The sequence below is a fragment of the Anguilla rostrata genome, chromosome 2 (assembly GCF_018555375.3).
Source record: "Anguilla rostrata isolate EN2019 chromosome 2, ASM1855537v3, whole genome shotgun sequence".
Classification (NCBI taxonomy): Eukaryota; Metazoa; Chordata; class Actinopteri; order Anguilliformes; family Anguillidae; genus Anguilla; species Anguilla rostrata.
In genome coordinates, this window is record NC_057934.1 from 71,770,739 (window position 1) to 71,783,774 (window position 13,036).

At 47.2% G+C, this 13,036-nt stretch overlaps 1 protein-coding gene and 1 long non-coding RNA gene across 4 annotated transcripts; one reads left to right on the plus strand and one right to left on the minus strand.

The window, feature by feature from the left end:
* The first annotated feature begins 1,807 nt into the window (after nucleotides 1–1,807).
* Nucleotides 1,808–10,534, plus strand: LOC135249090 (tumor necrosis factor receptor superfamily member 13B). Of its 3 annotated transcripts, none has more exons than XM_064324363.1 (6): nucleotides 1,808–2,102; nucleotides 2,422–2,581; nucleotides 3,616–3,740; nucleotides 4,705–4,821; nucleotides 6,282–6,560; nucleotides 8,378–10,534. In XM_064324363.1, the coding sequence occupies exons 3-6, from the start codon at nucleotides 3,632–3,634 to the stop codon at nucleotides 8,806–8,808; spliced, it is 936 nt and encodes a 311-aa protein (XP_064180433.1). In that variant the 5' UTR covers nucleotides 1,808–2,102; nucleotides 2,422–2,581; nucleotides 3,616–3,631; the 3' UTR covers nucleotides 8,809–10,534. The 3 variants fall into 3 exon arrangements, with proteins under 3 accessions (XP_064180433.1, XP_064180434.1, XP_064180435.1); XM_064324364.1 differs by having other exon boundaries at nucleotides 2,439–2,581; XM_064324365.1 differs by having other exon boundaries at nucleotides 2,477–2,581.
* LOC135249091 (uncharacterized) lies at nucleotides 10,268–11,524 on the minus strand. Its single transcript, XR_010328561.1, has 2 exons — nucleotides 10,529–11,524; nucleotides 10,268–10,410 (listed from the first exon to the last, which is right to left on the minus strand). It is a non-coding gene; the product is annotated as an uncharacterized LOC135249091 (long non-coding RNA).
* Between the last annotated feature and the right edge of the window lie 1,512 nt (nucleotides 11,525–13,036).

Sequence of the window (13,036 nt, forward strand, 5' to 3'; positions counted from 1 at the left end):
TGTAGTGTGTGCAGTGTGTGCAGTGTGTGTAGTGTGTGTTATGTGTGTAGTGTGTGTAATGTGTGTAGTGTGTGCAGTGTGTGTAGTGTGTGTAGTGTGTGTAGTGTGTGTAATGTGTGTAATGTGTGTAGTGTGTGTAGTGTGTGTTATGTGTGTAATGTGTGTAGTGTGTGTAGTGTGTGTAGTGTGTGTAATGTGTGTAGTGTGTGTAATGTGTGTAGTGTGTGTAATGTGTGTAGTGTGTTATGTGTGTAGTGTGTGTTATGTGTGTAGTGTGTGTAGTGTGTGTAGTGTGTGTTATGTGTGTAATGTGTGTAGTGTGTGTAGTGTGTGTAGTGTGTGTAATGTGTGTAGTGTGTGTAGTGTGTGTAATGTGTGTAGTGTGTGTAGTGTGTGTAATGTGTGTAGTGTGTGTAGTGTGTGTAATGTGTGTAGTGTGTGTAGTGTGTGTAATGTGTGTAGTGTGTGTAATGTGTGTAATGTGTGTAACGTGTGTAATGTGTGTAATGTGTGTAGTGTGTGTAGTGTGTGTAGTGTGTGTAATGTGTGTAGTGTGTGTAATGTGTGTAGTGTGTGTAATGTGTAGTGTGTAGTGTGTGTAGTGTGTGTAGTGTGTGTAATGTGTGTAGTGTGTGTAATGTGTGTAGTGTGTGTAATGCATGGAATGTGTGTAGTGTGAGTAATGTGTGTTGCATGTGTAGTGTGTGTAATGTGTGTAATGTGTGTAGTGTGTGTAATGTGTGTAGTGTGTGTAATGCGTGTAATGTGTGTAGTGTGTGTAGTGTGTGTAATGTGTGTAATGTGTGTAGTGTGTGTAATGCGTGTAATGTGTGTGTAATGTGTGTAGTGTGTGTAGTGTGTGTAATGTGTGTAGTGTGTGTAATGCGTGTAATGTGTGTAGTGTGTGTAATGCGTGTAATGTGTGTAGTGTGTAATGCGTGTAATGTGTGTAGTGTGTAATGTGTGTCGCGTGTGTAGTGTGTGTAATGTGTGTAGTGTGTGTAATGTGTGTAGTGTGTATAATGTGTGTAGTGTGTGTAATGTGTGTAGTGTGTGTAATGCATGGAATGTGTGTAATGCTGGTCCCCAGGTGTGCTGTAGAATCTAATCAGTCTCTTCAGGAACAGGCAGTGGATGATTGGAGTGGACTGCAGGCATTATCAGCCCCTTTAACAATCTCAAAGTGCTGAACGGTGAAGGGAGGTAAACTCACCTATACTACCAGCAAAACTGCAGCCTGCCAGTGTCAGCACTTACAGTTTGGCTAAGAGGCAACAGGGAGGGAATGGGATCAGCTGGAGTAAATAATCATAGTGGCCTAAGGTGTATAACTAGCTGGTGAAATAGACAGTCCCAGCAAAAAGAGAGGGGGAGCATATATGCATGTGTGCGTGCGCGTGTGTGTGTGTGTAAATGTGAGTGTGTGTGTGTGTATAGATGTGTGTGTGTGCGTGTGTGTATGCATATGTGTGTGTGTGTGTGTGTGTGTCTGTGTGTATGCATGTGTGTGTGTGTCTATGAGAAGAACACAGTAACATATCCTAACGACACTGAAAAGAGATCACAGCACAGTGTAGCACAGTGTCACAGCACAGCACAGAGCATCACAGTGTAGCACAGTGTCACAGCACAGCACAGCACAGGGTATCACAGCACAGAGCATCTCAGTGTAGCACAGAGCATCACAGCACAGCACAGCACAGGACATCACAGTGTAGCACAGTGTCACAGCACAGCACAAAGCTTCACAGCATAGCACAGGTTATCACAGTGTTCCCCCAGTCTGAGTGCAGGGGCTTCCCCAGGAAGTGCTAAGAACAGCCCTACTCAAATCACCTTGCCCGCAAAGACACACAAGCCCCGCGCACACACGGCAGTATCTGCAAACGCCCCGCGCACACGGCAGTATCTGCAAACGGCCCACCAATACGGCTGTATTTGCAAACGCTCCGCGAACACGTCAGTATCTGCAAACGCTCCGGGAACACGGCAGGACCTTTGAACGCCCCTCGCACCCGGCAGGATCTTTAAACGCCCCGCGCACACGGCAGGATCTGCAAACGGCAGCATCTGCGCAGCACAGCCGGCTGCGTTTGCCTTAGGTAAGTTCGGAAGTCCCTTCGTCTGATTTCACTCATTTAAAGGGTCATTTCTGGTGCCCGCAAAACGCTCTGTGCCTGATTAAGCTTCACACAGTGAGATATTCCACTGGATTAAACTCTGACAGGGTCTGTACGAGTCCCGTAAGGAATCAGATTTACTCTGTCTGATCTGGTTTAACACTGAACATTACGCTGCTCACAAAGAACAGCAGTTGAATAACTTATGACGTGAGCAAAGGAAAGTCAGTCAATTATGAAATATCAGAGTTTGAATTTACCATATATTCAGGTTATAAGTGATTAAATTATTTTATTACAGAAGTATGTGTTTATAAGGTGGGGAACAGCAGACAGACTTAGAAGCTGTCCTACAGGTGTGGATCTGTGGGGGATCCAGAGGTCCTACCGGCTCGTTTTATCCAGAGCGAACCCGGGAATCATCTCACCTCAACTTTTACACCTTCGCCTCGAGAACTAAGGTAACGTTCCGATTCGCTTTCAGTGCGAATCTCAGATTAACAATGTGAGACGGAGTTTTTTTTACAGAGGACAGCGAACTAACTTCTCTTAGACTAAAACAATAAACAGAGTTTCAATGGAGTAAATCAATAACTTATTCGCTGACACTGAATACTTCTGAATAGTCTACACTATTTACACGCAATGGAAGAAAGAATGTGAATGAACGAATTAGAACGAAAATATACATGTGTGTATGTGAGTGCGAGAAAGAGAGAATGTGCGTGTCTGTGTGCAGTTTTTTTTTCTCCAGGCAAAGATTAAACTGATCAGAAAATCTGTCTCACAATGAAAAAGCTCCTTCCAGGAGCAAAGATGTAACAATGTATTTTATAAAAAACTGGATATAAATTAAACTTAACGTAACACATACTTTGACATTGTATACGTCTTATATTTTAATGTACTATATAAATATTTTATTACAGATCTATTTGTGTATGTTTATATTGCAACATCCATATCTTGCATTGTGAACAAGCCGGAATAATGGACGTATGATAAAATGTTTCTGATTCAAGGACAGTCTCGCGATTAACAAATGTAGGCTATTTTGTATTGCTGACGTACGTAGGCCTAACTAGTACTGGCTGCTCCGATATAGCTAAACAAACCTAAATACTGGCTATAGCCTACACTATTCTGCACGCCACAGTTTTAGGACTACACTCATTTTATAGACCTGCCAGCAAGAAGAAATTTGATCCAGAGGGGGACAACGTTATACCGAAAAAGTGCAAAGTTATTTACAGAAGTACCCCGTAGGCTTACAATTCACAGCTATAAACTATAGCATAATTTACATATGTATTACTGCAATGTTATGGCCTTTTGGGAAAGCATGGATGCAGCAAAGGCCTATATCGGGAGTGAACAATATCGCACATACAAGTAAGGCGCGCGTTATTCCGCCACATTGCAATCGCGATATAAAAGCGAAAGCCGCGGAATTCCCACGCGCCCCTCAGAACCGGTTCTTTTTTCTCCCCGTTAGATTGCCGCGCGGAAGCATGGATGGAAGCTGCAGCGACAGTGAGTACTGGGACCAGCTCGTGCGAATGTGCCTGTCCTGCGAGAGGAGGTGCGAGCACAGTCAAGGTAGATGCGTCGAATTCTGTGGTGAGTTTCTCTTCCCTCTTTAAAAAAAGATAAAAACAGAGACGTTACAACAGAGACCATCTGGGGCGACACTATACCTGCAAGACCCTTTCCCGTTTATTTCTCAGCCAAGACTGCACTACAATGTCCGCCAGAGGACAGTGACGAGCCAAGACAGTTTATTTAATCCCCCACCGGGGGGAAATGGCTCTAACGGTAAAGAGGTGTCGCGACTAATAACATGAATTTCTATTTGAGTCAACGATCGCGGTTGTGACTTATTTGCAAACTACCTGTTACGTTTCTTTGGAAAGTAGTGAAAACGCCTGACGTAATATTTCATATTCAATTATTGTTTTGAATAATCGTTTTATTATTATTAACGAAAGCCGGAGAAATTACCTGACACAATGTACACCGATAATGCCGTAAAGCTATACATATATAATATAAGCCAGGTATCGCCTGGAAAAAAGCGTTTAAGTGTTTTTTTTTTCAGAAGCAGGAAGAATTCAAAACAATAATTTTGCGATTGGTCTCGTGCCACAAGGCAAAAGCACAGCAGTAGGCTACGACACAAGCAGGATGTTAGCAGCGGTAGTCAAACTGAATTTGCTCAACACTACAAATTAACCGTAAAAGAACTCCCACTCCAGAATAGGCTTTCGGAGAACGCCGTCATAGAGATCAGACGGGTGTTAGTTTTGAAAGTTAAATTCCTATAACCTATTCTCACTAATTAATTGAACCGTTTGTCTCAACATTACAGCGCACATTTTACTGTATATCAGAGGATTAATTGCGATCTCTGGCTGCTTGACAGGTGTTAGCCAAAATAACAGAACCAGGACGTGCGGTGGTGACCATTTTGCTGAAGAAAATGCCCTTTTTTGTGTTCGTGATGTTAGCAGCTGCGGCTTCTTCTGACGCGTTCTATCGTCTGCGCGGTTCCTCGCGGTTCCGTCTCTGCTCTCTTCCTCGACAGCGTCGCTCCATTGCCGAGCCAGCCCGGGGAACTTCTACGACCCGCTGCTGAAACAGTGCATGCAGTGCGCGGAGCTGTGCGGGAGCCACCCCGTCGAATGTGCGCAGGCCTGCAAGGGTGAGTGCCGGCCGGCTGCCGCTCGGATTGCGCGTCCGGCCCGGGCGCTACCAGCCAAATCACCGGTCACCAAAAAAAAAAAAAAAAAACAGCACAAAATGTTCGCAAAACTGACAAAGAGACAGTAGGGCAGCACTGGAAAAGTTATTATTTTTATTTCACTTTTTGTAACTACTGACTTCACTTATAGAGCCTTTTTAAAAATGTTTGACTACGGTGGTATAATCTATAAAATGGCATCAAAGGGCAGCCTTAGCAAGCTCGACACACTCCACCACTCAGCAATCCGTTTTGCCTCATGCGCACCCTTCACCACTCACCACTGTGATCTCTACAAACTGGTGGATTGGCCCTCCCTTCATACCAGGCGGCTACAACATTGGCTGCAATTAGTTTATGAAACACTCCTGGGAAAGTCACCCTGCTACCTCTCAAACCTGCACATTTCCGACAGCAATTACCGCTTAAGATCCAGTGATTTCATTATGCACATCATTCCAAAAGTCTGTACTGTGTTTGGCCGTAATTCCTTTCGGTTTGCCGCTGCAAACAACTGGAACACACTACAAAACACACTCAAACTCACAACTCTCACATCTCTTAACATGTTCAAACAAAATCTGCAACAGGTCATAGTTGACTGCTGCACCTGCTGACCAGCCCTCTCTTCACTCTCTCTCTCTCCCGTTACAACTGTACAAAGTCCAGTAACTCACCTTCTCTTGCACATAGTGTTTATTTATTGGTTTATTGATTTTATTTATTGACTTTTGATTTATTTTATTTACCTATGCCGTCTTTTGCCGTTTCTTATGTACCGTCGTGTCATACTGTATGTAGTACTGTACTGTATCTGGACTGTATGCGTCGTTTTGTGCTGACTGTGTTTTTTTTACCTATTTACTGTTGCTGACACCTCTTGGCCAGGTCATCATTGTAAATGAGAATTGGTTCTCAACTGATTTTACCTGGTTAAATAAAGGTCAAATAAAAAATAAAAAAATGATATATATATATATATATATATATATATATATCATTTTTTAATTTTTTTTTACCACAGGTGCAACTACAAAAACGGTGCCTTAAAGCTTGTGACTTTGACACTTGGATCTGGCTCTGTAGGCTAAAAGAGGAGTAATGTACTCACATCTACGCAATGGGTAGTTCAGTGATAGCACAGTACACTTGAGCTGTCAGGATTAGGACAGAACAGAACAGCGGTGTTCACGTTTATGCTCAGGGAGATGTAGGGTCGGCTTGCTTCTGTTTTAAAATCAGCGACCAGTCCAGACACACAGAACCAGGCGAGGTGAGTTTCCAAGTCACAGCGAAAAAAACCAGCAGACCCTCCAAGGTCAAGAGAGCACACCTCTGTGACTGTGTCAAAAAAATAAAAATGCCAGCATGCCACGAAATAAAAAGGCAGGTTTTCACAGGTCGTTCCTTTACCAACACAGCTCAACCAACCGCCCGGAGTCTGACTCGGCTTCCCGAGGACGGAGCTGCACTTACGCCGCCCACCACCAGGGGGAGCTCCTTCCCGAGAGGGGAGCACCACACGGTCATCATCTACTCCCTCTTGGGCCTGTGTCTGGCCGCGCTGTTCTGCACCCTGTCCGTGGCCCTGGTGGCGCTGCTGTGCAGATCGAGGGGCCGGGGGGCCCGGGGGGCCCGCAGGGCGGGGCCCCAGGAGGAGCAGGAAACCAGCGACGACGCCCTTCACCCTTCTTCCAAAGGTGAGGACGTGGCCTTTCCCGCTGACTCTGCCCAATCCTCCGCTACGATCCGTCACCAACGACAGCACGGCCTGGTACATGCCCTATGCTAGGAACGCGCGCGATGAGCAACACGGGGGGGGGGGGGGGTTAGGGGTAGGGTTAGGGCGGGGGGGGGGCGCGTCTCTCGCCTTCCTTCCCAGCGAAACGAACAGCCTACAGACAAAGAAGGGATCGTTTCCCGTCCAAGGTTGCTCGCTCCAGCCAGGATAGGCCTAAGCTGCCACCTGGTGGAGTAGCAGTGCCGGGAGACGGCTGCATTGTATAATGGGTAAGGAGCTGGGCTTGTAACCTGAAGGTCACGGGTCTGATTTCCAGGCAGCACACTGCCATTGTACCCTTGAGCAAAGGTACTTAACCTGCACTGCTTCAGTATATATCCAGCTGTATAAGCGGATGCTATTAAGTTGCTCTGGACAAGAGCTGCTAAATGCCTGTAAAGTAATATAGCCTCAGACTAAAAGAAGCTGGTAAACACATGTATGGCGTGTGAACAGAGCTGGAGTATGTCCCGGATGTGCATTTGCATTTCGCGGGTAGAGTACGTACCCAGCGTCAGGCTGAAGACTGGAGGCGCTGTTGGTGTTTGGTGCCAGATCCGTAGCCTTCACTGGTCCCTGTTTGTAACTCAGCGCTAAACTGAGAACATAAATCATCTTATTGCTTAATTAACTTCCCTCACCCCGGTGTCTTGAATCTGACCTGGTGGCGGATTTTGAGAATAAAACAAGAACCAAAAACACCTTGTGACTCACCGTGGAGCAGAATGAAATATTGTTCCTTAGGAATGGAGTCACTGGATCAGCTGGTCTAAAGCTCGGCATGTTAAAACCACACCGCCAGTATCACCACAGACTAACCACACCACCAATATCACCACAGACTAACCACACTGCCAATATCACCACAGACTAACCACACCACCAATATCACCACAGACTAACCACATCGGCAGTATCACCACAGACTAACCACACCACAGTATCACCACAGACTAACCACACCGCCAGTATCACCACAGACTAACCACACCGCCAGTATCACCACAGACTAACCACACCACCAATATCACCACAGACTAACCACACCGCCAATATCACCACAGACTAACCACACCGCCAATATCACCACAGACTAACCACACCACCAATATCACCACAGACTAACCACACCGCCAGTATCACCACAGACTAACCACACCCAATATCACCACAGACTAACCACACCGCCATATCACCACAGACTAACCACAATCACCCAGCAAACACCAATCACAGATAACCACACCGCCAATATCACCACAGACTAACCACATCGGCAGTATCACCACAGACTAACCACACTGCCAATATCACCACAGACTAACCACACCGCCAGTATCACCACAGACTAACCACACCGCCAGTATCACCACAGACTAACCACACCGGCAATATCACCACAGACTAACCACACCGCCAGTATCACCACAGACTAACCACACCGCCAATATCACCACAGACTAACCACACCGCCAATATGGGGTTTTCCAAACACCAGAAAGTCACTGCAATACAACAAAGCCTCAGGCAGTTCAGCAAAAACAGGAGAGAGAGGAGCGTGAGAGTTGACTATCTTGCTTAGTCTATGGTAGTGTCTTTGACTACACTGCAGTGTCTGCAGATTTATCTTTGTAATTTGATGTTCTCTAAATGCTGCCGATGAGTCTAGGGGGCGTATAAAATTTTGTGGCCACTGCTCATTGGTCCACACCGGTCCCCGTGTCTGTCTTTGTGCAGATCGGCTGATGGACGCGGTGGTTGGTGGGCGGGGTCATGAGGAGAAGAAGGCGTGGCCTACGGTGGTTGGTGGACGGGGTCATGAGGAGAAGAAGGCGTGGCCTACGGTGGTTGGTGGGCGGGGTCATGAGGAGAAGAAGGCGTGGCCTACGGTGGTTGGTGGACGGGGTCACGAAGAGAAGAAGGCGTGGCCTACAGAGACGTGCGTTCACTGCTTCCCCGAGCTCCGGGTGCAGCAGCGGGTCGAGGACAAGCTGCCGCCACCCAACGTCTACCAACAGGCCACGGGCATGGCGCCCCCCTCTGAAGCCTCCACGCTACTGTACCAGGACGGCGTCGCCGTAGCGACGAACCGCCACGCCTCACTGCATGGCCCTGGAGGGAAGGACGGCGCCCTGAGGATCATCTGCTCTCCAACACAGAGCGGCTGAGAGGAGACAGCGCCCCCTAGTGGCACCAGGACTGCACCACCATCCACATCAGGCTAGATTTCAAGTCACAAAAAAAAAAAGACGTATGAAGTCACAATATTGGGGGTCGCCTTAGGGGAGAACACGTTTAAATGGGATGGTAGTTTGGGGGGATGAAGCTGCTTGGTTTAGTGGATGGTTGTTGATACATGTACTGTTATGACCTTATTTAAAATGTGAGACTATGTTGTTACAGGAAATGGGACAAAGATATCGAGTTCAGAAATTGTTTCACCTTACTGACCATATGAGTGTGTGTGTGTGTGTGTGTGTGTCTGTTTCACAATACATGGACATTATGAGTGTGTGTATGTATGTCTGTGAATATGTGGGACATTATGAGTGTGTGTATGTATGTCTGTGAATATGTGGGACATTATGAGTGTGTGACTGGGTGTGTGTGTATGTGTTTGTGAATATGTGCGTGTGTATGTGTGTGTGGTTCTGTGCGTGTGGTTGTGTGTGCATGTGAGTGTTAGTGTGCGTTTGTGTGTGCGTGTGTGTCTGTGTGTGTATGAGTATGTGTGCACATGTGTGTCTGTGTATGTGAGTGTGTGTCTGTTTGTGTTTGTGTGTGTGTGCATGAGTGTGTGTGTTTGAGTGTGTGTGTGTGTGTGTGTGTGCATGCATGTGTTTGGCAGGCTTCAGTGTAGGAAAAACAGAGTAATCATCATGGGGGAGGGAGGGAGTGTTTGCTCCCCTCTGAGCTTCCTGAGCTGTTTCAGCAGGCTTGCATCAGCACAGCAACGACGGCATCCAGCAACCAATCCACACGCAGCTCGCAGTCATCAAACAGCCAGCAACCAATCCACACGCAGCTCGCAGTCACCAAACACCCAGCAGCCAATCCACACGCAGCTCGCAGTCACCAAACACCCAGCAACCAATCCACACTCAGACTACAGCTGCAAAACCGTTAGACTGAGTTGATTTGGTTCAAATGCATTGTGGGGACCTCGTGACCTTACCACGGGCTATGAAGCCTGTACACACGTGATTTGGTTCAAATGCATTGTGGGTACCTCCTGACCTCACAATGGGCTATGAACCCTGTGCACACACAGCATTCACCACAGCCTCTGTAAATCTGGAGTCCTGATTTTAGCCGTTAGCAATGCTAAATTCATGTGTACGCCATGGCTGTGTGTGTCTGACTACGAGTGTGTGTGCATGAGCTTCTGTGGGAGTCTGTGTGTATGAGTTTGTGTGAGAAAGATTGTGGGAGTCTGTGTGTTTCAGTGTGTGTGCAAGAGCTCATGTGCGAGTGTGTGTGTTTGAGTGTGTGTGAGAAGGCTTGTGCGAGTCTGTGTGTATGTGTGTGAGAGAAAGCTTGTGTGAGTCTGTGTGTATGAGTGTGTGTGAGAAACCTTGTGTGAGTCTGTGTGTATGAGTGTGTGTGAGAAAGCTTGTGTGAGTTTGCGTGTATGAGTGTGTGTGATAAAGCTTGTGTGAGTCTGTGTGTATGAGTGTGTGTGCAAGAGCTCATGTGCGAGTCTGTGTGTTTGAGTGTGTGTGAGAAGGCTTGTGTGAGTTTGCGTGTGTTTGTGCATGTGTGTGAGAAGGCTTGTGTGAGTTTGCGCGTATGAGTGTGTGTGAGAAAGCTTGTGTGAGTTTGCGTGTGTTTGTGTGTGTGAGAAGGCTTGTGTGAGTTTGCGTGTATGAGTGTGTGTGATGTTGATACTGGAGAACACGTTATGTGGCATCGACAAACACGGTTCATTTAAGGAGCCTTGTGTTTATGAATGGGAGGACTTCCCTTCACGTGATGAAGGTTCAGAGACTTTGAAAACTGTTAAAATGGCTGCCACTGTCTGTCCACGGGCAGAGGTGATCATCAAGACTTTATTTCCCTGTTTATTTGTACATACATCCCATGTTATTTAGTTTGTTTATGAATTAGTTGGTTTTGAGGAATTGGCAAAGTTGTTTGTTCCTCTGGTGTAAGAAAATTAAACAAAAAAAAAGAACAATTAAAGATTGGTTTCCCAGACATGGACTAGGCCTTCTTTTTTTTCAATGGAGATCTTCACTGAATTGTTCTTTGAGTCTAGGACTAGGATCGTAATTTTTGAAACGAGCGCGCGCTCTCCTCCGAAGCGCACGATGCCAGCCGCTCTTTGTTTTGTGAATGGGTCCCCGCGCAGACGAGTGCGAGGAAGGCTCTTTCGTACGCCGCGTGCCAGGTGAGCTCGCAGACAGGTGCCCGATCAGCCAGCAGGGGACCAGACGGACAAAGAGGCGCTGCCATCCTTAGCTGTCTGCAAAACCCATCCAGACACAATGCTCTACACCAGCGGTCTCCAAGCCTGGTCCTGGAGAGCTACAGGGTCTGCTGGCTTTCACAGTGACTCTGCACTTTATGAATCAATTATATGGTAAATGGCCTGCATTTACATAGCGCTTTATAATTGATGCCTCTCATTCACCCATTCACCCATTCACGCTCACACACCAACGGCGAAAGGCTGCCATGCAAGATACCAATCAGCTCGTTGGGAGCAATTAGGGGTTAGGTGTCCTGCTCAGGGACACTTCGACACGCCCATGGTGGGGGATCGAACCGGCAAACCTCCTACTGCCAGACAACCGCTCTTACCTCCTGAGCTATGTTGCCCCCAATTAGAGCAGTAAGCACTGAGCCGAACAGGAAGCCAGAACATAAGCACTGTGCCGAACAGGAAGTCTTTCACGTCTGAAGTCTTTCAAGACTGAACGCAACAGAAGAGACACACAGGCAAAGAGCATTCGCCTTAGAGATCCGGTCTGGGAGCCATCTTAACCCCCGTTCCCCCCCGCCAGGTGCTGCGAATCCAGCAACACCACTCCCGACGGAACAGGGAGCTTCATTTGGGTAGAGTTACAATGAGCTGCCAATTACCAATTTGAACCAATCAAAAGGCTCCGGCCCCACGGAAAACCCAATTGGCCCAAACTTCATACAACGGCACATTGCTCACTTTAGGAGTTAAGAATATGACTAAATAAAAAATCTCAAGATTTTGTATTAATACGATTAATATACAAAATAATCATGATAACAAGATCAACAAGTGTCTCAAAATGAATGCATTTGAAGTTTGTCAAAATATATTGTCTACTGAGTCTTATATAACTATATATAAGGCCCATATAACTAACAGGTATTTTTCTCTAATTAAGCAATGTTGAGACGCATTTTCAAAGGTGAGGGCACTCGCATGCTAATGATAATTACTTTCATTCATATCAGTGCTTTTACACTTTTGTGTCGTGACATGCCCAACAACAAGAAATTATGGGTGACAAAAAAATATAAAAGGGGGGGGGGGGGGGGGGTGAAACACAAAGCTAATTGAGTGCAATTCTTGAACAAGGTGACAGAATCCATCAACACTGGTTAAATTATCAGTACGGCTAATCAAGTCTTTTCAAAGCAGGAAGCACGGGTTAGCACGTTAGCCATCACGCCCACAGCAGCTCCTCAGTAAAGCTCGAAGCGCACGCTCCTAATTTCGTCCCGCGGCTGAGACTGCGCCGGTGACGTTATGTATAATCGTCACATCGCCAGCGAAGCCATCCCACAAACCTGATCACAGTCCGTGCGAGAAACTGCCTCCCTCTCCAGTGTGTGACCGAGAGAAACCACCTCCCTCTCCAGTGTGTGACCGAGAGAAACCACCTCCCTCTCCAGTGTGACTGAGAGAAACCGCCTCCCTCTCCAGTGTGTGACCGAGAGAAACCACCTCCCTCTCCAGTGTGTGACCGAGAGAAACCACCTCCCTCTCCAGTGTGACTGAGAGAAACCGCCTCCCTCTCCGGTGTGTGACCGAGAGAAACCGCCTCCCTCTCCAGTGTGTGACGAGAGAAACCCGCCCCTCTCCAGTGTGTGACCGAGAGAAACCGCCTCCCTCTCCGGTGTGTGACCGAGAGAAACCGCCTCCCTCTCCAGTGTGTGACTGAGAGAAACCGCCTCCCTCTCCAGTGTGTGACTGAGAGAAACCACCTCCCTCTCCAGTGTGTGACCGAGAGAAACCGCCTCCCTCTCCAGTGTGACGGAGAGAAACCGCCTCCCTCTCCGGTGTGTGACCGAGAGAAACCGCCTCCCTCTCCAGTGTGTGACCGAGAGAAACCGCCTCCCTCTCCAGTGTGTGACTGAGAGAAACCGCCTCCCTCTCCAGTGTGTGATGAGAGAAACCGCCTCCCTCTCCAG

Bases quoted from the DNA above. Each gene is read 5' to 3' on its own strand.
- LOC135249090 (XM_064324363.1), top strand. From the start codon at position 3,632: ATGGATGGAAGCTGCAGCGACAGTGAGTACTGGGACCAGCTCGTGCGA. The intron at 3,741-4,704 runs GTGAGTTTCTCT...CTTCCTCGACAG, and splicing joins TAGATGCGTCGAATTCTGTG to CGTCGCTCCATTGCCGAGCC. The intron at 4,822-6,281 runs GTGAGTGCCGGC...TTACCAACACAG, and splicing joins ATGTGCGCAGGCCTGCAAGG to CTCAACCAACCGCCCGGAGT.